Source organism: Sorex araneus, chromosome 3 (assembly GCF_027595985.1).
Source record: "Sorex araneus isolate mSorAra2 chromosome 3, mSorAra2.pri, whole genome shotgun sequence".
Classification (NCBI taxonomy): Eukaryota; Metazoa; Chordata; class Mammalia; order Eulipotyphla; family Soricidae; genus Sorex; species Sorex araneus.
In genome coordinates, this window is record NC_073304.1 from 201,822,285 (window position 1) to 201,847,743 (window position 25,459).

At 46.4% G+C, this 25,459-nt stretch overlaps 2 protein-coding genes across 6 annotated transcripts in view; one reads left to right on the forward strand and one right to left on the reverse strand.

Moving 5' to 3' along the window:
- ACACA (acetyl-CoA carboxylase alpha) overlaps positions 1 to 25,459 on the forward strand; it is a 322,844-nt gene that overhangs the window by 17,377 nt on the left and 280,008 nt on the right. The window lies entirely within an intron of this gene.
- Positions 1,704 to 24,399, reverse strand: C3H17orf78 (chromosome 3 C17orf78 homolog). Its single transcript, XM_055130197.1, has 7 exons — positions 24,342 to 24,399; positions 22,648 to 22,734; positions 21,545 to 21,790; positions 13,393 to 13,506; positions 10,595 to 10,719; positions 9,215 to 9,362; positions 1,704 to 1,732 (listed from the first exon to the last, which is right to left on the reverse strand). Exons 1-7 carry the CDS (start codon positions 24,397 to 24,399, stop codon positions 1,704 to 1,706), a joined length of 807 nt encoding a protein of 268 aa, XP_054986172.1.

Sequence of the window (25,459 nt, forward strand, 5' to 3'; positions counted from 1 at the left end):
ACAAATTCTTGGAATCAAATTGGATTCCTGGAACTTCAAAGCCTGACAGTTGTGTATTTATATGTAAATCTGCATGCTGAGGAACATTTTAAAAATATACTTTCAGTGGTAACATATTTCACAAAGGATATGGATCCCGGAATATAGCCAGGATTATAAGGCTTCTACAATTCACTGATAAAGACTTACAACCCAGTAAGAAAAAACCAAAAAAGGGAGAGATTATAAGCAAACAAAAGAAACCCTGATGGTAAATAACTATATAGAAAGATGTTCAACCTCACTGTGAAGCAGGAAAACATGCACAAAGCCAACAAAGGCAACTACTCCAACTGCTTACATATGCCATGAGACTGGCAAAAACTTGCAGTCTGAGGGGCCAGGCATATGACTCAGTGGTAGAGCGACGGCCTTTCTTGAATAAGGAATTAAGTTCCATGATCAGCACTGCCAAAACACAAGCAGATACACAAACAAAAACTTGAACCTGAAATTTCCAAGTTAGGGAGGATGTGGAATAATAGAAATTCCCCTGCTGGTAGAAATAAGTCTAGGACAATCACTTAGAAGAGCGATATGCAATTTAGCAAAGATGAAGGGATGTGTTTCCTACTGCCCTAAAATTCTGCTTGTTGGCATTTGTCTTAGGCGAAGTCATATCTGAGAAAATGTATTATAGAAAACTAGTGAGCCAAGTCCTCTGATAGTACCATGCATAGTTTTTACATATCAAACTATTCAATATAAAGATATTCTAATTTGATGTTTCTGCTTGAATGTTTGCTCTTTAGGAGGCAAGAAGGACTTGACCCAATTGCCTGAACTGTATTTTATTATTATTTTTTTTCATGGTTTGGAATTTGAGGTATGCCTGGCATTGCTTAGGACTTAATTCTGGTTCTGTGCTTTGGTGTCACTTCTTTATATATTTTTTTCCCTTTTTGATTTTTGGGCCACACCTTGTTGTGCTCTGGGCTTACTTCTGGCTCTGTACTCAGGAATCACTCCTGGAGGACTTGGGGACCATATGGGGTGGTGGGGATCAAACCAACAGATACGTGTTAGGCAAGTGCTTTTACCCATTGTACTATCTCTCTGGCTCCAAGGAGTCACTTTTGGTAGTGCTCAGGGGTAATATGCGGTACGGGAAATGGAGCCAGAAGTCAGCTGCGTGCAAGACAGGCTTCTTGACCCCTGTGCCACCTCTCCAGCTCCAAGCGGGTACTGTTTATTCTTTCTTGGTATAATGGGAGGCGGTTGTGATGTGGATCAAGTCTTCCAGGGTTTTCTCAGCATCATCTTATTCTGGGCAGACACTGTCCCGCTAAACATGTCCTCCACATCCTATGTTAAATTTTAGGAAATATAGCTTTCCATAGGACAAAGTTTGGCTTTTATAACATTCTACCATTGGTGGCAATCTTCATGTTTGATTTAATTTTGCTTATTTTAGGTGGACTGAACTGGAGCGCTAGCACAGCGGGCAGGGCGTTTGTCTTGCACACTGCTGACCCGGGTTCAATTTCTTCGTCCCTCTTGGAGAGCCCAGCAAGCTACCAAGAGTATCCCGCCTTCACGGCAGAGTCTGGCAAGCTACCCATGGTGTTTTTGATACGCCAAAAACAGTAACAACAAGTCTAACAATGGAAACATTACTGGTGCCAGCTTGAGCAAATCGATGAACAACAGTGCTATGGTGCTTTTCACAGGATGAAGATAACAACTGTAGCCACTAGATGGCGAAAATTCACGAAACTTTGTTAACAGTCCAAGGGACATGAAGGATGGCTAGTTAGGGCAAAAAAAAAAAAAGGCTTTGGGGCAGCAGGTAAAGTGCTTTCCTTGCATGTGGCTGACCCAGGTGTGATATTTGAGCCTCATACGGTCCCCTGAGCACCGCCATCAGTGAATCCCTGAGCGCAGAGCCCACCGGCCATGCCCACCCCCGAGGGGGGAAAAATAACTTAACAAATAAATATAAAAAGTTATAATTCAGTGGGACTAGAGAAATAGTACAGTACGGGGGACAAACCCTGGTGAACAGGGTTGAAGCTGGGATGCTACTGAGGCTTAAGAAAACTTGAGTGGCTTGGCTCGCGTGGGATCCAAGATTTGTTGTGAGTCTGCAAAGCTGGGCTGAGGAATTTATGTGGCAGAGCTGTGATCACATTCAATATTTATTGCTGTAATTCAGGAATCTCGAGGGGGAGGAGAACACCTTTCTTTAGTCATGGGCCTAACTAGCTGCTCTAAAGGGATTATTTCCTAGGGGGAAACAGAGATCAGCCATCACAGGGCCCTTGCCTCGGTGTTTTCAAAGCAGTGCAGGTTTTCTGGATTTCAGGTTCCTGTTTTCTGCCTATTCTGTCTTAGCACTTATCCCCAATAGTACAGATGTTAGGATTCATGTCAGGCTCAGGTTCAGTCCTTGGCAGCACATGACCTCCTGAGCATCCCCACACACAGCCCTGGAGGCCACTGGGCAGCGCTGGTGGGCCCTGCAGGGCCGGAGCAGTACCACACCCTCCTTGCTCTGAACTGCCAGCCCAGCTGGCCGAGGATCAGCGGAAGGGGCCCTTGAGCACTTAACCACTGCTTGGGAACCCCCTCCACTGCTGAAAAAAAAAAGTTATAGCTTAAGGCAGCATGAGAGCCATCGTGTGAACTAAGGAAATAGAGTTTTTTTACAGAGTGTTTGTAGGCAAACAAATGGGGGTAAGAGGGGCCATAACTCAACTGGTCCAGGGCAAAGCGTTTTGAAAAATAGAGAGCAAGAAGGATTTCGTGGTTCTTATTATAAGTATGAATAGCTCCTAACCCTTCAGACCAGGGAGCTGCACAAATGGCTGAGCACATGCTCTGTATGCAGGAGGCTTATTTGAGTCTAGCACCACACAGTCCTCCTATGCGACCTTCAGAGCAATTCCCATGCACAGAGCACTATTCTGGGAGTAGCCCAATTGAGTATGCTACCTCCGATCCTCAGAAAAGGAAATGGCACAACATTTAAAATTGTTGGGGCTGGAGCAATAGTACAGTACAGTGGGTAGGATGTTTGCTTGCACGTGGCCAACCCAGGTTCAATCCCCAGCATCCCCTATGGCCCCCTGAGCCCCGCCAGGACTGATCCCTAACTGCAGGGCCAGGAGTAAGCATTGAGCCCTGCCTGGTCTGACCCCAAAACAAAAAAAAAACAAACAAACATAAAAATGGTTAGCTGATTAGGCCGGCTGGAAAAATCCTCTGTGGAACCTGGCTTTGCTGGGACATTGAACAAATAAACAATTTGTTTCATGGGTCAATTCTAGAGTCTGCAGATATGATGCCTTTTAAATTTTACTTGGAGGGAGGGGCGTGGGCTATACCCAGCTATGCTCAGAGACTGTTCCTGACTGGGTGCTCCGAGGTCACTCCTGGCAGTACTCAGGGTAGTAAACCTAAGTGCATGCTCGCCACTTGAAGGCCAACAGACATTGGTGAGTGTGAAGAAAGGAGCTTATTCCTGGGCTAGCAGCTGAGATGATGGTGGATTTCTTCTACTATTATTGCTGTTTTTCTTTTCGGGTTACACTTGGCGATGCACAGGGGTCACTCCTGGCTCTGCACTCAGGAATTACTCCTAGCGGTGCTCAGGGGACCATATGGGATGCTGGGAATCGAACCCGGGTCGGCTGCGTGCAAGGCAAATGCCCTACTTGCTGTGCTATCACTCCAGCCCCATGATGGTGGATTTCTTGTCCTCAAAAATCCATTTTCTAGCACATTTCTCTGCTTCAGAGATTCACATACATTTTGATATGTGCTCTCTCTCTCTCTTATAAAATTATTTTACTTCGCTAAAAAGATGAATTTCCTGTCCTCACCCCGATCCTCTTCCCAAATGGAAAATCCAACATCGTCTTCCTTTCAGGCTGGGGTTATTGGTTTCTTTCATCCATACTGCACCTGTCAAACGCAGCCTGACAACCCCTGTAAAGAGGGGGAGCAGGCAGGAGTCTGGGAGAAGCGTGGTTATAGGAGACACATCAGTGAGGGGCACAAAGGGGTCTTCAGTGCTGGCTCACTGACTGGGCAGCCTGAGCTCAGTGATCAGAACTGAGGCTCTGCCCTCAAAGGATGTGCTCCAGCTCACTGAGCTCTCTAGCCCTTAGAGATTTTTTTCCCCTAGAGATTCCCCCCTCCCGCTCCCACACAGAGGAGTATTTGTGTCATACTCAGCAGTGCTCAGGGGCTTTTCCTGTCTGTGCTCAGGAGTCACCCCTGGTTGTGCTCAAGGGACTATCTGGTACCTGGGATTTGAACCTGGGCTGCTGCTGCCATGGTCACAAGCAAGGCAAGCGTTTTTCCTCCTTTATGCACTCTCTGGATCTCAGAGGGCACAAATGATACGTTTTGTTGTTTGTTTTATTCTTGGTCCAGACCTGGCTGTGCACAGGGATCACACCTGGTGCTGCTTGGGGGACCATATGGAGTGCCGGGGATCTAATCCTGGCTGACAACATGTAAGGCAGGCTCCGCACCCACTATACTATTTCTGTGTTCTCCCTGTGATGCTTTATTTTTTTGGGGGGGGGATCACACCCAGCACTGCACGGGCATTATTCCTGGCTCATGCACTCAGGAATTACTCCTGGCAGTGCTCAGGGACTATAGGGGATGCTGGGAATCGAACACGGGTCGGCCACATGCAAGGCAAATGCCCTACCCGCTGTGCTATTGCTCCAGCCCCCTGTGATGCTTTTAATTATCCTCCCATATAGTTTTGGGAGAGAGCAAGCTCCCCTCTCCATCCCCAGCCTCATACTACCTCATTTTACATCAGCGGGAGCCACAGATGGTAAACTGGGAGCCATGTGAATTGGTGGCAGATAATATAATATTTACCCACATGCCTGCCCTAGTGATCTGTCTTCTCCTTCTGCTAAGTTCTCAAAGCATGCACTATGGTAGAACTGTTTCTACTACAATTCCTGGGTATATAGGTATGTACAGCAGATACACAAATCAAACATTTCCTGAGAACAGGGGATAAGGTGTTGGCCTTGCAAGAAGCTGACTTGCCCTTGCCAAGGATCTTTTTTGAGCACAGAGCCAGGATTCGACCCTGAGCACTGCTGGGTCTACTCTCTCCCCCTCCCCCATCCCCACCAACCAAACATCTAATGGCAATAAATCAGGAAGAAACTCTTTTTAAAACAATGTTTTTGTGAGGTGACCCCTATAAAGTCTCAGTCCACTGTTCACTGGAGGAGCTCTAGGAACCCCTATGGAAATGCCCCTCTTTCTTGTTTTATATCTGTTTCATCTCTTAACGGCTCAGTTTGAATATTAACTATTGATTTTCACAAGGTATTTTCTTTTTGGGTCACACCTGGCGATGCACAGGGGTTACTCCTGGCTCTGCACTCAGGAATCACCCCTGGCGGTGCTCAGGGGACCATATGGGATGCTGGGAATCGAACTCGGGTCGGCCGCGTGCAAGGCAAACGCCCTACCCGCTGTGCTATTGCTCCAGCCCCCATCACAAGGTATTTTTTTATGTTCCTTTTTTTTTCTTTCAATGCTTCAGGTTTTGGGTTTTTTGCTTTGTTTTATTTGTAGGGGGGAGCCACACCCAGTGATGCTCAGGGGTTACTCCTGGCTCTGCACTCAGGGATCACTCCTGGCAGTGTTTATTTTGTTTTTGTTCTTTTGCTTTTCGGGTCACACCCAGCTATGCTCAGGGGTCACTCCTGGCTCTGTACTCAGGAATTATCCCCCTGGCCGTGCTCAGGGGACCATATAGGATGCTGAGAATTGAACCTGGTTCGGCTGCATGCAAGGCAAACACCCTATCCACTGTGCTACCACTCCAGCCCCACTCCTGGCAGTGTTTAGATGCCAGGACTTGAACCTGGGTCAGCCATGTGCAAGGCAGATGCCCTACCTGATGTACTATCACTCTAGTCCCTATTTTTATCTATTAAGATCTTCTTTTGGATATTCTTTTTATGTTTGTTTTGAGGCCTCACCCAGCAGTACTCAGGCGTTAATTCTGGCTTTGTGCTCAGGGATCACTTCTGGTGGTTCTCAGGGGACCATATGGGATGCCAGGGATCAAACCCAGGTTGGCTATGTGCATGGTAAGTGCCCTTACCATTCTGTTATCTCTCTGGCTCTTTTGGACTGATCTTAAATGGAAAGGGGCATGTAATTTAACATGTCTTTTTGTTTGTTTTTATTTTGGGACCACAGCCAGCGGTGTTCAGGGCATATTCCTGGATCTGTGCTCAGTAATCACTCCATATGGTGGTCCCAGGGACCATATGGGGTACGGGGAATTAAACCCAGATCAGCTACCTGCAAGCCAAGCACCCTACCCACTCTACTGACTCTCCCAGTTCAACATGTGTTTTTTGTTTGTTTTTTGGGTCACATCCAGCCCAGTGATGCTCAGGAACGGCTCCTGGCTCACGGTGCTCGGGGGACCATATAAGAACATGGGGATTGGTCAGTTGGTTGCGTGCAAGGCAGACACCCTACCCGCTGTACTATCGCTCCAGTTCCAGTTCAACAGGTATTTGGGAGAACTAAGAAGACAGAATTACTGAGAAGTCGGCACATTCTGCTTAACTGAAATGCAATGGTTTCTGATGAATGAAAAGGACAAAACCTTGTCTTGTCTGATCAATGAAAAGGACAGAAACCTGCCATGTGTGTTTGTTTGTTTGTTTTAAACTTAAAAGCAGACTTAGAGTCAAGTGGTGTCCGTTGGCTTATGAAATTGACTGTGGCGCTGGCTCGCTGGCACTCAGGGAGTTTCTGTGAGGAAAATCACCCTAATCGTGGGATGGATTCTTGTCCCAAATTTCCAGTGATCACTGAGAAATAGCAGCATGTCTGGTCGCAGTGGCCTGAGGAACCGCGGCTGCAAGCCCAGGCTCCTCCTTCATTGGCCTGGGATTACTGCCAGACCGAAGTGTCCCGCCTTGGTCTGTCCCAGGGAGAGGACGGTGTGGCATCCTGGTTCCTGGTGCGAGGCAGAGCAGACGTGCTTCTTCTCATAAGTACGTCTGCTTGAGCACAGTGGTCCCTGCGGCTTCCTGCGGGCCTGGGGACGTGGGTGCAGTCTGTGCTACCTGGAGAGGGAAAGGAAAGTAGGAAAGATAAGAAAGGAGGCAGCTGGCCTATTTTGTCCACATATATACCAACAAAAAAGGGGCAGCTAAGTACAAAACCTTATATAATGATTTAAATTTGTTTTGTTTTGTTTTTGCTTTTGTTTTGGGACCTCTCCCAGCAATGCTTAGGGCTGGCTGTGCAATTAGGAATTAGTCCTGGCAGTGCTTGCAAACCCTAGATAATTATAAGCATGGAACATTTTGCTTCTGCTACCCAGTTCTTGGGCTGGAGCGATAGCACAGTGGTTGGGCGTTTGCCTTTCACGTGGCTGACCCGAGTTCGATTCCTCTGCCCCTCGGAGAGCCCGGCAAGCTACTGAGAGTATCGAGCCCACACGGCAGAGCCTGGTAAGCTACCCGTGCCTATTGGATATGCCAAAAACAGTAACAATAAGTCTCTCAATGAGAGATGTTACTGGTGCCCGCTCGAACAAATCGATGAGCAATGGGATGACAGTGACAGTGACCCAATTCCTCTCGGTGATTCCTCTCTCAGTGCTTTTGCCAAGAAAGAACCAGTATGCTGCAGTTCTGTATGAAAGACTGTTGGTTGGAAACCTTCGCAAAGAGCTTGTTCGTCCCTGGCTTGACCCATTTGCCATGAGTACTAGCTGTGCAACTACCCTGGGTCCCGGATGCTTAAAGATTCTCCTTCAGGGCCAGAGAGATAGTACAGGAGGGAAGGCACTTGCCTTGCATGCAGCTGACCTGGATTTGACTCCTGGCACCACATGTGGTCCCCTGAGCACTGCAAAGGGTCACTCTTGAGAATAGGAATAGTCTCTGCACACCTCATGGTGTGGTGGTCTAACACCCTCCCCCAGAGAATCTCCTTCCTTCCCCTGAATCAGGCTCCAATGATCTCATGATGCTTGGAAAGAGCCTCACTGTGGGTCTGTGTGTACCGACCACTCTATTCTCACACCACCTGGCCCCATGCCCATTTTCTTCTGTCTGTGCTTTCTAAGTGCTTTATTAGTAGTAATAGCTGTACAATATTATTATTATTTAGTACTAAGTAAGTGATAGCACAGCAGGTAGGGCATTTGCCTTGCACATAGCTGAGCTGGGTTTGATTCCTCCGTCCCTCTCAGAGAGCCGGTGAGCTACTGAGAGTATCCCGCCCACACGGCAGAGCCTGGCAAGCTCCCCGTGGCGTATTTGATATGCCAAAAACAGTAACAACAAGTCTCACAATGGAGATGTCACTGGTGCCCGCTCGAGCAAATGGATGAGCAATGGGATGACAGTGATAGGATGATAGTGATACAGTGATACTAAGTAAGTTATAAGTCTCTTTCAAGCAGGAAGCTTGGACTGTAGCGGGAAACTTTGAATAAAAACTTGTGATATAAGTGAGCCAGAATATCCAGTGTTGGAAGAAGGAGGCCTGAGTCTTAGTTTCTTTTCTGCCAGCCTTTGTCATATCTGAAGTTCTAAAAAGTTTTAGGGAGCTTTTATTTCATTTAGTTATTTTCTTTTTTTGGGTCACACCCGGCAATGCACAGGGGTTCCTCCTGGCTCATGCACTCTGGAATTACTCCTGGCAGTGCTCAGGGGACCATATAGGATGCTGGGACTCGAACCCAGTCGGCCGCGTGCAAAGAAAACGCCCTCCCTGCTGCGCTATTGCTCCAGCCCCTGGAGCTTTTTTTTTTTTTAAAGAAAAATTAATACATGTCTAAGAAGAGAGCCCAATGGGCTGAGTACATGCTTGGCATGTCAGAGCCCAGGTTTGATCCCCAGCTCTACATAGTCTGCCAGTACCACCAGGAGTGATTTTGAGCACTGAACTTGGAGTAGCCCTGGAGCACTACTGGCTGCTGCTTGAAAAACAACATAATAGATATATAAGTAAATTTTTTGGTTTTGTTTGGGGGCCACACTTGGCAGTGCTCTGGGCTTACTCTGTGCGTTGCACTCAGGGATCACTCCTGATGGGGCCCAGAGACCAGACAGGGCACCTGGGGTCAAACCCTGGTCAGCCTCGTGCAAGGCAAGAGTTCTACCTGCTGTACTATCACCCCAGCCCCTGTCAACCCCACTTCTCCAACCAGTGACATCAGCTATAGAGTGAATACTTCCCTTCTCGGGCTGAGGGTTGAGCTGGGTTTCAGCTGCCTCTGAGGACTGGCCTCCCTTCCTCAGCCTTCTCCACAGCCACTGGCATTGGCACTGCTCTGCGATTCGCCGACATTGACCCTGAAGGGAGAGAAGAACTGGCATTAGCTTTGCAGCTGCTGTGCCTTTGTTTTGTTTTGGGAGCATCACCCCAGGCAGTGTTCAGGGATTACTCCTGGCTCTACACTTAGGAATCACTCCTGGTGGGCTTGGGGGACCAGTGGGGGCCAGGGATTAAACCTGGATTGGCCATGTGTAATGCAAGCTCCCTACCTGCCGTACTATCTCTCTGGCCCACTGTTGTACCTTTGGTTGGATTTCCAAACCTCAGACCAAGCCATTTAAAAATAAATCTTCTCTTCTAAGGGAAATTGAGGTTCCTATTGAACCTATCATCCTCAGAGGGTGACCAAGGGTTTATTTCAGCAAGAATTTCTTCTGTGCTTTTCACATAGGGCCTTTTAAAATTTTCTCTTTTCTCTCTCTCTCTCTTTTTTTTTTTTTTTAGTTTTTGTATCACAGCCAGTAGTGCTCCTGGCTTACTCCTGTCTCTACACTTAGGGATCACTCCTGGTGGTGCTGGGAGCACATATGGGATGTCAGGGATTGGACCCAGGTCAGTTGTGTGCAAGGCAAGTGCCTTACCCACTGTTCTATCACTCTGTCCCTTCACCGAGGGTCTTGAAAATCATGTGAGGCAAATATCCTGAGTCTTGTTTAATTTATGTGTTTACTTGTTTATTGGTTTGGGGCCCACACCTAGCAGTGCTTTGGGGGTGTGGTGGGGATACTCTCAGATCTGTGCTCAGAGGTCCCTCCTGGAAGAACCTGGGGGAACCAGGCAGTGCTGGGAATAAGACCCGGTGGCATCATTTTATAGACAAGGCAACTGAGATTGCAGAAGTCAGACAGATTTCCCAAAGTCCCTCAAGTCAGCAGGTCTGTCCAAACTCTCAACTCCGGGCTCACTTGAGCAGCGCATACATAAAAACTGGAAATGTTGGGGCTGGAGTAATAGCACAGTGGGTAGGGCGTTTGCCTTGCATGCGGCCGACCCGGGTTCAATTCCCAGCATCCCATATGGTTCCCTGAGCACCGCCAAGGGTAATTCCTGAGTGCAGAGCCAGGAACAACCCCTGTGCATCACCGTGTATGACCCAAAAAGCAAAATATCAAAACAAAACAAAACAAAACAAAAAACTGGAAATGCAGGGAAGCCCAGGGTCTGTGTTTCTTCTCCTGCTAAGCCACTTTTCTGCAGGAGGACTTTCTAGAACAAAACCCAAGGACCCAGTACACCACCAAGAACTTACAGGGCATGGGACTTCAAAAATGACAAACACCATGATGACTGCTCCACTGATCAGCAGAGTGACCGCAATCAGAGATTTGGCCACGAGGCCCCATTTCTTCCTCTTCTCTAGGTCCTCGTCTGTATCTGGAAGGAAAGAGAAACAAGTTGGGGGGGGGGGAGCAGAGGGGATAGGGGAGGGGAGAGCCAGTGTGAGAGAAGGAAGCGCTTTGGCCCCAACATCTCCTGGGCAGACTGCGGTAAGGCCCCACGCCCACGGGACAGGGCTGGCCATCACAGCCTCTGTGCTGATCTCCCTCTAAGCTTTTTCCCAGGGAGTCATCCCGGGCCTGGAATTTTGGATTTTTCCCATGATCGAGTAGGACTAACTTTTGTACGGCCCCCGGAGGAGGGCCCCAGGAAGCTCTAGGCACTTGCTCCTGCAGTGCTCGCCTAGTCTGTGCCCTCGGTCCTGGCTGCCTGCACAGGAGAATACCACCTTTCCCACACTCTCACCTGGAGAGGAGCACAGGAGGAGCAAAGGTGAACTGGCATTGCTTCCCGGTCAAAGGATCTTGTTATTTTGTGGGGGGAGAGGGCCACGCCTGGCACTGTTCAGAGCTTACTCCTGGCTCTGTGTTCAAGGGTCACTCCTAGCAGGTTTGGGGATCATGTGGGGTGCCCGGGAACTGACAGGGTCAGCCTTGGGCAAGGCAAGTGCGCTACTGCTGTACTATCTCTCCTGCTCCCCACCTTGACATTAGTATTTTTTGTTCAATATACTAAAAACATTTGAATTACATTTGATTTATTTTTAATTTTTTAATATTAATATTTTTAATTTTATTGAATCACCATGAGCAGAGCATTACAAAGCTGTTGATGATTGGGTTTCAGTCATACAATTTTCAACCCCCATCCCTCCACCAGTGTCATTTCCCAGCACCAGAGTCCCCAGTTTTTCTCCTATTCCTGCCCCAAACCACCCCCCATCCTATCCTGCCTCTATGGCAGGCACCTTTCTTCTCTCTCCTCTTTCTTTCTCTCTCTCTTTCTTTCTCTCTCATTTTAGGCATTATGGTTTGCATTACAGATACTGAAAGGTTATCATGTATATCCTTTACCTACTTTCAACACTTTGTTCTTGTCCAGAGTGATCATTTCCAACTAATATTGTCATAATAGACCCTCCTTTATCTTAACTACCCTCCACCCTCCACACCCTTGTGGTAATTTCTGACCGTTGACCAGTCCTCCTGGTCTGTTTTCCCTGGCATTGCTTGGATATTAGTTTCATACTATTCTTTTTTTTTTTTTGCTTTTTGGGTCACACCTGGCAATGCACAAGGGTTACTCCTGGCTCTTCACTCAGTAATTACTACTGGCGGTGCTCAGGGGACCATATGGGATGCTGGGATTCGAACCCAGGTCGGCTGTGTGCAAGGCAAACACCTACCCACTGTGCTATTGCTCCAGCCCCAGTTTCATACTATTCTTTTTTTTATATCTCACAAATGAATGCAGACATTCTATATCTGTCCCTCTCCTTCTGACTCATTTCACTCAGTATGATACTCTCCAAGTCCATCCATTTATTGGCAAATTTCATAACATTATTTTTCCTAACAGCTATATAATATTCCATTGTGCAGATAGACCAGCTTTTTTTATCCAGTCTGTTCTTGGGCATTCAGGTTTTACTTATATTTTAAATTAAAATATAAATATGGTCACATAAATTCTTATTCAGTTTATATGAAGGGCAAATGGTTAATATCTCTACTTATCTTAATTTTTTTCTTTAAACTTTTATTTTTATTTTTTATTGAATCACTGTAAGATACACAGTTACAAAACTATTATGATTGAGAGAGAGAGAGAAAGAGACAGAGAGAGTATTCTGGGCCTGGTCTTTTTCAGGAGGTAGTTTCTGAAAATAACCTGCAGTTGTTTGTAGCATCTCTATAATGATTGCTTGCTCATTCATTTTTATGCTTTTGTTGTACAAATTTATGCACCTCCTCTGCCACCAATCTGCCACAAACCATCTACCACAATTGTTTATTATCTAAATATACTCCATGACTATAATTTACTTACTGCATGAATTTGATTTGCTCTGTGTTGAATCTGTCGATAGGGCCAGAGAGACAGTATAGTGGGTAAGGCACTTACCTTGCACATGATTGATCTAGGTTTGATCCCTAGCACCATATGTAGCCCCACTGAGCACCTTCAGGAGTGATCCCTGAGCACAGAGCCAGGAGGAAGCTCTGAATAGCTCCAGGTGTCACCTCCACCAAAAAAAAGGATTCATCTATAACCAAATGCCCCCAAACTGGCTACCATGTGAGTTCCCTTGTGGAAGAAAAGATTCTCCTCATGGTGTCAAACTACAAACATTTCTGGGAAATTTTTTTTATATATATAGAGAGAGATGCTGATTTTTTTTTTTCCACATAGGAAGCAGAGTGATTTTTCTCATGTAAACTTTGTAGGGGCCAGAGAGATAGTGCAGTGGGTAGGGCACTCGCTGTGCACATGACTGACCTGGGTTCAATCCCCGGCATCCCTTATGATTCCATCCTGTCATCCTGAACTCTACCAGGAGTGATTCCTGAACTCAGAGCCTAGAATAAGCTCTGAGCACTGCCAAGTGTGGCCCCCCAAACAAAAACAAACAAAACCTCTAATTTTTTCAGCTGTGGGGACAACTAGGAGGATCCAAACTAGTCCTGGGCAAAAATGTTTCGTTTTCCCATTCTTTTCCTTTGGATTTGCTCTGTACCTTGTTTCAAGGTGCTAAAAACTCTGCAGTACCTGTGTCTCCATCTGTATTCCCAGGAGTCCCAGCGGTGGCGGTGCCAAGCAAAGGCTCTGTTGAGGGTCCTGTCACCGAGTCTACTTTGCATTGTGAAACCCCTGGTAAAAAAGCTGGGAAGCAAAAGAGGAACTATTAAAAGACACCAGGGAATGTCTCACCCTGTCTCTTTATTTTACCTGATGAAAATCTGGCTTTCCCCAGTGCTGTTTAGCTTCCAGTGGGAGCCGCATTGACCTGTACAGAGGTTTAGGGCGTGGGCACATAATCATACCAAGTACAAATGAGGCTAGAGATACTAATAAGAGATAAGGATTAATCCTTGCAGGGCCTTTGATGTGGAATCAGGGTGAAAGAGTAGACATCTTGGCCTGTCCTTAAGGCCACAATAAAAACAAGGATGCAATGTAGAACTCTGGCAACTCTCCTTCTGTAAAGGAGGTGGCTCCAAAGTTCGAGGGAAAGTGTGTAGTGTCATAATTTGCCTTAATGATTGCTGCAAGCATGTCTAGTCTAGTGGAGTGGAGAGGCAAGCGAAGTTAATTGCTCTGGCGGAGAGGGTGGTGGAAGAAAAATGGAAGAAAGCAAGCCCACCCACTTTAGGCGTCCTCAGTTACAGTCATCCAGCAAGTAATTTTAAATGGTTTGGCTTTGGGGTCACACCTGGCAGTGCTCAGGGACCTCTGTTGGAGAGGCTGGGGGACCATATGCCGAGCTGGCGCTGCACAGTACAAGGCAAACACTCCTACCTACTCCCTCCCTTTGACCTGAAAATGAATATATATATATATTTTTTCTTTTTTTTTTTCTTTTTGGGTCACACCTGGCATTGCACAAGGGTTACTCCTGGCTCTGCACTCAGGAATCGCCCCTGGTGGTGCTCAGGGGATGCTGGGAATCTAACTCAGTTCGGCCGTGTGCAAGGCAAATGCCCTACCCGCTGTGCTATCGCTCCAGCCCCCATTGAAAATAAGTATTTTTGATGTGCCAGTTACTGCTTTTTTGCAGATATTAGTTGGATATATTCTGACAAGGGAGCCAGAGGGAAGGCTGAGGGACTGGGCAGGGGGAGCAGACAACAGTAACAGTCAGTTTTGGCCAGATATGTGGCTCATGGCAGTGCTCATGACTTGTACGTATAAATCCTTGAGTTCTATCCTTTTCACTCTTCCACTAGAGCCCCCCCCACACACACACCCAAAAGCCCAATAAATTTTATGGTATTTTCAAAGGGTTAAAATTTAAGAAAAGAGCAAGACAAGTGCAGGTAGGGTGGGTTTGAGAGGTTTGCAGTTTATTACTGTATCTATTTGGGGGTTGGGGCCACACTGGCAGTGAGTATATGGGATGCCAGGGATCAAACCTGGGTCTGCTGCGTGCAAGGCCCTAGCCACTGTCCTACCACTTCACCTCCACCCTTTTTTAAAAGTCTACAGTTTAGACTGGAGTCAGGACTAGCAGGAGGTAACGGGTCTTAGCCAAGCCAATGCCTGAGGATGTGGTGAGCTCAGCCAACTTTGCAGCTAGTAGAAGAACTGTAACTGAGTTACAGTTAGGGTATCAGGAAGACGGGGTGGAGGGAATGGGCAGACAGTGATGGAAGAAGAGGATCTAGAAGAAAATAGGCCCACGGACACAGCGGGTAGGGCGTTTGCCTTGCACGCAGCCGACCCGGGTTCAAATCCCAGCATCCCATATAGTCCCCTGAGCACCGCCAGGGGTGATTCCTGAGTGCATGAGCCAGGAGTGACCCCTGTGCATCGCCGGGTGTGACCCAAAAAGCAAAAAAAAAAAAAGAAAAGAAAAGAAAACAGGCCCAGGGAGGGACAGATGGCTCCAAGAACTGGAGTACATCTTCTGTATGCAGGCAGCCAGGTTCCATCCCGGCACCACTAGCAGCAAGCCGGGAGAAGTCCCTGAACATCCAACCCAACCCAAAATAAATAAAAGGTGAAAAATGGGAATTGCACTAACTATGTTCAACATCTTGCCCATTGGTTGCCTAGAATAGTAACACACATGCTCCTGAAAGAGTGGAGATGAAGATAAGCAAACATTACTTGGCACAAATCACAGAACTTCCCTGAATCTTGGTTTCCTTACCCATCAGAGGAATACGATGGAGTGATCCTTGGCCCCCCTGTTACACAGAGGTGGTATGGTGGTATGAACAGAAACAAACAAAAGAGAGAAAGCAGGTGTGACAGTGCTGTGTAAAGTGAATGATAGTGTGATGGGAAGAGGAAAATCTTAGATCCCCTTGCTCTCCAAGTAGAACTGTGCCCTCTGGCCACGGAGATAATGACTTGTCAATGTGGCGTGTCCTCCCACCTTCTGGGAGCCGCACCCCTGGAGAGTAGGCTTCATCTGGCAGTATGTTTTTCAATTCTACCTCATTTCTAAGTAAATGTCCATCCATGCTGGCAGCTCATCTCTTTTCGGTATCATCTGCGAAATTACTGAGCAGGAAAAGGTGTAGCACAGTTTGTAAAAAAAAAAAAAAAAAACAAGCTTCTTGTTCCCAGCGATGTTGGAATGGCAATATTAGCTTTCTGGGGGCTAAGGCTATTTGAGCAAGAATACCCTACTTCGAGGAGCTAGATAAAAATCTAAGGATTATGAAACGGATAATTTAAGGGATGATGCTTTGCTTTTTTAGAAAATGATTTAAGTAGGGACCATTAAGTACACTATATTTAAATTGAAATCTGCCCTAGAGATATTCTGTGATAGTACTAGCTGGTTGAGAGTGCTGTTTGGAGAGACCTTAATATACTGTGGGGTTTGTGTTTCAAGTTTAAATATCAGCTTTATTTCACTTGTGGCTGGGGGACCACACCTGATTGTACACAGGGATCATTCCTGGCCCTGTGCTCAGAGATCACACCTGATGAGGCTCAGGAGACCGCCTGTGGTGCCAAGGATGGGACCAGGCTGGGCGCGTTCTGAGCAAGCACTTTACCCTTTGTACTATAACCCCAGCCCCTAACATTCAGCTTTAGGCTCGTAGGAATTAGATCACCTATTCAAACTTCTCATTTGTAAGAATAGAAACTGAGCAATTGAAGAAATGAAGTAACTTGTCAAGGTGATATCAGAATAAACACTAGCTTGATATTATTTCTCCTACCTCCCACAGTTTTTATTTATTTATTTTTAATTTTTTTAAATGGAATCACTGTGAGAACAATTACAAAGCTTTCCAGTCTAAGTCTTGGTCATACAAACACCCACCCCCTCACCAGTGCACACCCTCCACCACCAAAAACCCCAATATACCCCATTCCTACCCCTCCTCCACCTATGTGGCAGATAATTTCCATCTTTCTCTCTGCTTTGATCACATTCAATATTTTGACAAAATATCCACCATTATTATTTGGAATTTTTCCTACTCCCACAGTTTTAATGGGGGTAATCACACCTTAAGAATCCTTTTTTTGGGGGGGCAAAATAATAGCACAAGGGGTAGGGCATTTGCCTTGTACACATCTGACCCGAGTTCGATCCCTGGCATCCCAGATGGTCCCCCAAGCACTGCTAGGAGTAATTTCTGAGTGCAGAGCCAGGAGAAACCCTTGAGCATCACTGTGTGTGATCAAAAGAGCCAAAAAGAAAAAAAATACTTTTTGGTGGGTTGGGGGCAGAGTTCAAGGACTAAGCACATTCCTTGCACATGGACTGGATCCCTCTCCCCCAGCACCACTGGATGTGGGTCAGAAGCAAAACAAAACCACATATTTTTAACACTCTTCTAATTCCAAGGAGCCTCATCACTATTTAAATAAATCATAGCCTAAATCCAAAACTGTAAATCCAGAGTAATACTTGGGGACCAGAGTCATGGTACAAGGGTAGGGCATTATTGCCCTGCATGCAACCAACCCAAGTTCAACCCCCAGCATCCCATATGGTCCCCTGAGTACCAGGAATGATCCCTCACATAGAGCCAGGAGTAAGCCCTGAGCACCACAAAAAATTTTTGGTATGGACCAAAAACAACAACAATTTTTTTTTTTAAATACGGGACTGGAGTGATAATATAATGGACAAGGTATTTGCTTTATATGTGGCTGATCTTAGTTTGATTCCTGGCACTGCATGGTCCCCAGAGTACCACCGGGAGTGATACCCAAGTACAATAACTCCTTTGTACCCCTGGGTGTGCCCTGGAACACCCCCCACCAGAAGTACACAGAATGAATCTGACCAAAGGATCAGAAGGAAATTTTTCTCTTCTAAGAACTCTGTCGTAGACATAAGTTTTATGGACTGTACTCATCATGGGATGATTCCATAGTTTATTATGGGGTGCACGCAGCAGAAGAGCACTACTTTGCATGTGTAAGAACGTGGGTTCAGTCCCTGGCACCAGAAAAATGCATGATAAAGGTTCCCAGGAAATCTAAAGCATAAGTAGAAGGTTTATTGATTAATTTGGAATTTGAGCAATAGGAACTAGACTATACCAACTATACATAAGTGACAAAAACCTAATGCGTCATCTTTCTCATCCAGAAGGCAGTTTCAGCATATTTATACTAGAGGATTTCTGGTAAACCCATAACGGTAGCAGCATCCGTGCTATGTTTTTCTACCTCCATGTGCATACACATTTTTCTGATGGCCAACTCTGTAGCAGAACATTCTCACCCTTACAGTTGCAAATTCCTAATTTATTCTGGGGACATTTCCATGAAAGATGACAGTTTCTTGGACACCTTTCTATGGGGGTGAATGTCACTCACAAAGTATTTTTCTTATGAACTTAAAAGATTCTTATTTTTTGTTTCTATCCTGTTGGAGCCAAACACATCCTGGGACTCAGTAGAAGTTTAAATTCAGAACAGGCAGTTTCACATCTTTAGTTTGTGCTTTCAATAGTTCATTCAAATGTTGTTCTTTTAGACTTTGAAGTAGATAGCACAGTGGGTAGGGTGTTTGCCTTGTATGTGGCTGACCCGAGTTCGATTCCTCCGCCCCTCTCAGAAAGCCTGGCCAGCTACGGAGAGTATCCGGCCTGCACGGCAGAGCCTGGCAAGGTACCCGTGGCGTACTTGATATGCCAAAAACAGTAACAACAAGTCTCACATTGGGGATATTACTGGTGCCTGCTCGAGCAGATCAATGAGCACAGGACGACAGTGCAGACAGTGCAGACGTAGGGGTGGGAGGTTGGGCCATACCCAGCAGTGCTCAGAGCTTACTCATGATTTTGTGCTCAGGGATTCCCAGCATTCCTGTGATTCTCCACACATCTCCAAGAGTTATTTCTGAGCGTAGAGCCAGAAATGACCCCTGAGCACCACCAGATGTGGCCCCCCCAAAAAAAAAACCGAAACCAAAAACAAAAAGTTCTCAAACCTGCCAGAGACTTTTTGAGTTGTTGATTTTTGGGGAGATGGGGTTGGGCCACACCCAGACATGCTCAGGGGACACTCTTGGCGAGGCAGGGATTGTATACAATGCCAGGGATTGATTATACTGCAAGGCAAACACCTTCATCTTGCATGATCGTTCCAGCCCCACTCAGAAGCTTTTCTAATTTTTGAGAAATATAGCTCAATGGTCTGAGTGTGCATAGCATGCATAGGTTTCTTCCTCACACCACATGTGGTGTCACAAATACAGTACCACTGGGAGAAACTCCTGAGTGCAGAGTTGGGAGTAGCCCTGAGCACTGCTGGGTTTGCCCTTCCTCCTCCAAATAGAAAAATTCCCCCCTACATTTTCCCATGAATGATCACATGTTGACTTTATAAAGTATACTAAAAGGGAGCGCATTTCATGTTTTGTATAGCTGGGTCACAGCCCAAGGACCTGTCTACATATTTCCCAATTTCTGCTACTCAAAACCAAATGTATAATTTAAGATTTCCCCCCATTATTCTGCTTTTGAGCCTCCAATTTATCTCAATAGACTTTATTTTCAAATGGTGCAGCAGAAGTACTAGGATATTGGCTCTACATGCAGAAGGACAAATAATGCCTATTTATTGTTCAAAGCAACCTGAATGAATAGCAGTGGGGCTAAAGAGATAGTAAGTGGGTAGGGCACTTGTCTTGCATGTGGCCAACCTAAGTTCAATTCCCGGCATCCTGTATGGTCCTTTGAGCACTGCCAGGAGTGATTCCTGAGTGCAGAGCCAGGAGTAAGCTCTGACCATGGCCGGGTGTGCCAAAAAAAAAAAAAAAAAGAATGGGTAGGAGAAAAGGAGAGTAAAATTAGAGAAGAGAGATAGTACAGCAGTTAAGGTATATACATTTCCTTGCATTGACTGTGACCAACTTGGGTTAAATGCACATGTGTTCCCCCAAGCCCCTAGTCCTTAGTGATTCCTGAGCACAGAGCCAGAAGTAAGCCCTGAGCATCATTGGCTTTGTGCTCTGAAAACAAAAACAAAAGAAAAAGCTTAGGGCCAGAGCTAAATATCTCAGGTAGGATGCTTGCCTTGCACAAGCCAATTCAGGTACAATCCTGGGCATCCCATATGGTCCCCTGAGTACCACCAGGAATAATTCCTGAGTTCAGAGACAGGAGTAATCCCTGAGCATTGCCAGGAGTGGCCCCCAAACCCAAAACAAACAAAAAGAGCTCAGGAATGACCCGAAGAAGTGGCCTCTGTACACCACCAGGTGTGGCCGGGAACCAAAAACTAACAAACACAAACAGGCTCAGCAGCTGTTCGAACAGCATTGTGTAGGTTGAGGGTGAGTGTGCGGAATGGAGTCACCGCTGCTGAGGGTGATGAAGCAAGCCACATCGAACTTCGATGCAACTGTCCTTCTTGAAATTTAATCTCTTGCTAAATTAAAGGTACACAACAGAAGAATTTATAAGCTCACTGTTCACAAAACAACTTTACAAATCATTTGTATTTATAAAATATCAGAAAGATCCAAAATATCCATCAATAGGGGCTGGAGCGATAGCACAGCGGGTAGGGCGTTTGCCTTGCACGCGGCTGACCCGGGTTCGATTCCCAGCATCCCATATGGTCCCCTGAGCACCGCCAGGAGTAATTCCTGAGTGCATGAGCCAGGAGTGACCCCTGTGCATCGCCGGGTGTGACCCAAAAAGCAAAAAATATATATATATATATATCCATCAATAGGGAATTGGTGGAATAAATTATAGTTCAGCCATATGATGGGATCCTACACAGCTCTTAAAAGGAATAAGACAGATTTCCATGGATCATTTTTTTTTAAAGAAATGACACAAATTGCACTGATTAATATGGAAGGTGGCTAAGTGGGGGAAGAAATCCAGAGACAAGTGGATATGGTATTCTATTTTTTTGTATTTTTCATAACATATATCCACACTGTCACTGTCACTGTCATCCTATTGCTCATTGATTTGCTCAAGCGGGCACTAGTAACATCTCCATTGTGAGACTTGTTGTTACTGTTTTTGGCATATTGAATACGCCATGGGTAGCTTGCCAGGCTCTGCTGTGCGGGCGAGATACTCTCGGTAGCTTGCCGGGCTCTGCGAGAGGGACGGAGGAATCAAACCTGGGTCAGCCACGTACAAGGCAAACACCCTGCCGCTGTTTTATCACTCCAGCCTCCCAATATATATCCATACAAGGAGGGAATAACTGGAAGGAAAATCAGTAAGTTGGAAAGAATGGTTTCCTCAGAAATAGAGAACTGCAAGGTCGAGAGATCAGAACAGGAAGGACACTCAGTAGTCTCTACATTTGAATATTTTATGGTGTGCATCGGAAGTAAATAAAAATCAGAAAAATCAGATAGCACTTGTCAACATAAAGATCACAGGCCCGTAGGTATGGCTGCGAGCTCTCCGTGTTCTCAGTGCTAGGACACTTAGAACACTTGCCTTGTTCTGGGTCTGATTCCTGGCACCACACGGTCCCCTGAGCACTGCTGGGTGGAACTGCGCCCCTGCAGACACAGCTGAATGTGGCCCAACACCGAAAAACGAAGGGAAAAGGAGGCTTATGAAGTCACAGCAAGTCAGGACTAGAAGGGCCCACCCTGGGTGTTGAGGAAACTGAGACTACGAAGAGGTCTGGTCCAGATCTGCCCTGTTCCCTGGAGCCTTCATCTGCGCAGTGCATCCTTACGCACCTTGAAGGATGCTCCCAGTGCCTGCCGGTGGCTCCCGTTCTCCCGTCTTACCTGTGCCTCCCAGGAAGGATCGTGTATGAAACTTGGAGGCAGGGCTGAGGTGACAAGTTGGGGAATCCGGGCCTCGTGTGCGGGGAACGGCAAAGACCCTGAGGCTCCGCAGAGCGTGCCTGCCTGGCGCCCTTTGCCCCGAGTAGAGGAGGTTCACCTTCACTTCACCCCGGGAGCCGGAACACTGCAGCGAAGCCACTGTCCAGTGTGGGTTGGACGTGGGCCCCTCGGCGTCTGCCTGTATTTCTGAAAGGAGAAAAGTCAGGGGCAGTTACATCTGAGTGGTGTCCAGCTCCACCCGGACCCCCTAGCAAACGCCTCTGCTGGCCTTGCTTCCCTTCTCAGGCCACTCCTGATGAGCCTGTGCTCACGAGTCCCACCCTTTCTCCTGTCTGCTGTGTTACCCCTGGAAATACATCATGACAGTGAAGAAAGCCTTGAGAAGTGCTCTGGATTCTTGGGGCTCTCTCAGAGGGGGCTGGACACTGCCAACTCATTCATTACTGCCAGAGTTTTGATATATGCCCCTGTCTTAGGTAATAACGGTTCATTTAACAAATAATTTCTAGGAGCTGGAGCGATAGCTCAGTGAGTAGTGCACTTGCCTTGCACAGATCCCACCTGGGTTCTGTCCTTAGGATCCCATACAGTCCCAGGAGCCTGTCAGGAGTGATCTCTGAGTGCAGAACCAGGAGTAACCCCTGAGTTTCTCTGAGTGTGCGTCCTCCCCAAACCACTCTCTGAAAAATAATTGTTTTTATTTTTATGAACTATCTTCCATGTGGGAGGGGTGGGGTTGGAAGGAGAAATACAATTAAAAAATTTTTTGTTTTGTTTTTGGGCCACATTGGCGGTGCTCAGGGTGTACTCCTGGCTTTACACTCTGGGATCACTCATGGCAGGCTCAGGGGCCTATATGTGGTGCCCAGGATCCAACCAGAGTTGGCTGTGTGTAAGATAACTGCCCTATCTGTTGTACTAATTTTCAGTTCTGCCCAATTTTTAAGACAGGATATTTGAAATCAGGGCTAGAAATGGACACACCTTCTTTACAGGCAAGCATTCTCTGAAATGGTGCAGAGTTTTCAGGACCCCATTCTTACCTTGTACCGGCACATCTCTTACACTTTCTCCATCCCTCGTGAAGATCCTAGGTAACTGCTCCACTTGGCAGCTGCTGTCTCTGAGTTCTGGAGGGGGGAAAGAAAAGGGTCAGGATTTGGTAGGTACTGCTTTTTGAGAATTCTGGACACTGGAGAAGAAGATAAAACAAATGCAGTTCCTTCTCATAAAACTTGTATTTAGGGAGATTGGATGCCCCAAAAGATTCTAAAATACATCCAAGGTGTTGGAAAGATCGTACAGCAGGTAGGACACTTTCCATGCATGTAGCTGATCTGGGTTTGATCCTCAATACCACATATATCCCCCGACCACAACCAGGAGTGATCCCTGAGCACAGAGCCAGGTGTTAGCTTTGAGCATAGCTGGGTATAACCAAAAAACCAAAGTTAAAATAAAATAAATGCAGGTAGGAGATATAAAGTGTAAAGAAAATTGAGTATACCAGTTTTCTGAGTATGCCAGTTTTATGGCTAGTGTAAAGAAAACTGAGTACACTTTTGGGGGAATAGGGTAAAGTAAACTCCAGTGAAGTTAACTTAGTCAGTGAGAGCTAACCAACCCATTCTTCCAAACACTGATTTATCTCATCTCTCTTCTGTTCTGCCTGCCTTCTTGTATCAAAGTTTGAAAGTTTGTGAAATGTCACCTTGGAAACAAGATGTTTCCATGGAACCATTGAACATAAAGTTATTTATGCTTTTTTTGACCCATCATTAATACCTGTCAAGTGATTGTGTTTTCATCTGTTAAATTTGTCACTGATGCATTTTAGGCTATTTGGACTTTTTAGGAAATTTTGGGTAAAAAAAAATCCCACATTTTAAATCCAGTTAATGAAGAGCAGGAAGCAGTGAGCAATGCCATCTACCCTGTACCATCCTTTCCTTTTGCTCTCCCAGCTGAAAGCATCTTCATGGATCTGGATGTGCCATCTTGAGAAGGGAAGACTGGGCTGGAGGGATAGTACAAATGGTAGGGCGCTTGCCTTGTGCAAAGCTGACCTGGGTTCCATCTCTGGCATGGTACCTTTTCCCTCCTGAGTACCACCAGGAGTGATCCCTGAGTGCAGAACTCTGAGAAAACTCTGAGTAAACTCTGAGCACAGCTGGGTGTGCCCCCCAACCCCTCTAAAGAAAAAAAAAAGGAGGCTGGAAGACAATAATATCTGAAAGGTTAAGAATTTGGGATCTTTGTTTTTTGCTTTTTGGGTCACACCCAGTAGTGCTCAGGACTTACTCTTGGCTCTGGACTCAGGAATCATTCCTGGTGGTGCTCAGGGGACCATGTAGGATGTCGGGGATCGAATCTGGGTCAGCTGTGTGTGAGGCAAATGCCCTACCTGCTGTACTATTTCTCCAGCCCAGATCTTGGGATCTTGCAAGGGTAATTTGGCAATATGGAAGGGCAGTGGATGACACCCTTCAGGAAAGAATGCCATCAGACAGACAGAGCTAGAACTCCTTATGTGAACAACAGCAACAACGAAAGTATCACTTTTCTGAAGACTTCTCAGCCATGGCTCTGCTTTGAATTAAGAGGTCACCTGCAAGGTGTTGGCTGTGTGTCTAGCTGGTAGAAAAGATCCCAGCAACACTTTCTAGATTCTCCTTGGGCTTTTAGGCTAGGGCTGATGGATTAGTCTAGATATTATTTTCTAGGTTCTTACACTTACCTTTCTTGTTGGCATCATAGGATGCAATGATCAGGCTGAAAACCAAAATGGTATCCATGTTAGCCGGAGCACATGTTCCTTGCAGATAGTGGCTACTGATCCGTCAGACCCGCGGAGGCTTGTCTTCCACGGCACTCACTGCCCTGGAACCAAGTTGGACATTGGAAGAGTCCGTCTCCACCCTAATTATTTTAACCCTGTTTCCTGAAGACCCAGGACTGGGACTGATAGGAGAGCGCATCAGATTGACTTGTTAATGATTGACTCAGAATGTCGAGCCTGGCTTCATGCTGCTGCTGACATAAAGAACTCCATAATCACCTAGACATTTCTCTAGGAGAAAGGGCATAAGCACTCAGCAACATACCTTAGAAGTACTTGCAGGTGGACACGTACACTGCGCAGCTGCATGCTCACTGGCACAAGGATATGTCTTTAAGCACCGCCATAAGGAGATATCATAGGATAGCAGGGCATGCATGCAACAACCTGGATTTGAGCCCCAGCACCCACATAGCCTCCTGAGCATGGCTGAATAAGACCTGGAGCCCCCCCACCACTGAGCATCACTGAGTATCACCCTAAAGACTCCCAAACACTGCATCCTGGGTCCTAGTGCTGAACCAAATACTCCTTGGTGGAGAATTGCTGTGCTTGGCTCTCCAATCTCCTGAGTACCACCATTAAGGGCACACCCCACACCCGCAGGCAAATGTAAAAACAAAAAGCAAAAACATGATTTCTGAGCCAGGGAGATAGCTCAAAGGATTCGTGTGCAGGCTTTGCACGCAGGAGACCAGAATCTGATCCCTGGTGCCACGTGGGTCCTCAGCACAGCTGGGAGTGACCCCTGAGCAGCTAGCCTGGAATAGCCACTGAGCACATGCAGATGTGTGGCCCCCAAAGAAAAACCAAACAAATAGGAAGAGAAATGTGATTTCTAAGAACTGACCAGGAATAGAGGACTGAATTGAGTCTGTGCATTATTCTGAAGTGAGCACTGGAATTAGGAATCGATAGAATTGGGTTCTCATCCTAGCACTCTTTATTACATCCCCTTGAGAAAAATCAAGGGGATTTTTCTGAGACCCTGGACTTGCCTGGGTCTCAGTTTCATC

Bases quoted from the DNA above. Each gene is read 5' to 3' on its own strand.
- C3H17orf78 (XM_055130197.1), bottom strand. From the start codon at position 24,399: ATGGATACCATTTTGGTTTTCAGCCTGATCATTGCATCCTATGATGCC. The intron at 13,507-21,544 runs GTAAGACGGGAG...TTTGCTTCCCAG, and splicing joins ATCCTTCCTGGGAGGCACAG to CTTTTTTACCAGGGGTTTCA. The intron at 1,733-9,214 runs GTTGGAGAAGTG...TTCGCCATCTAG, and splicing joins CTCTATAGCTGATGTCACTG to TGGCTACAGTTGTTATCTTC.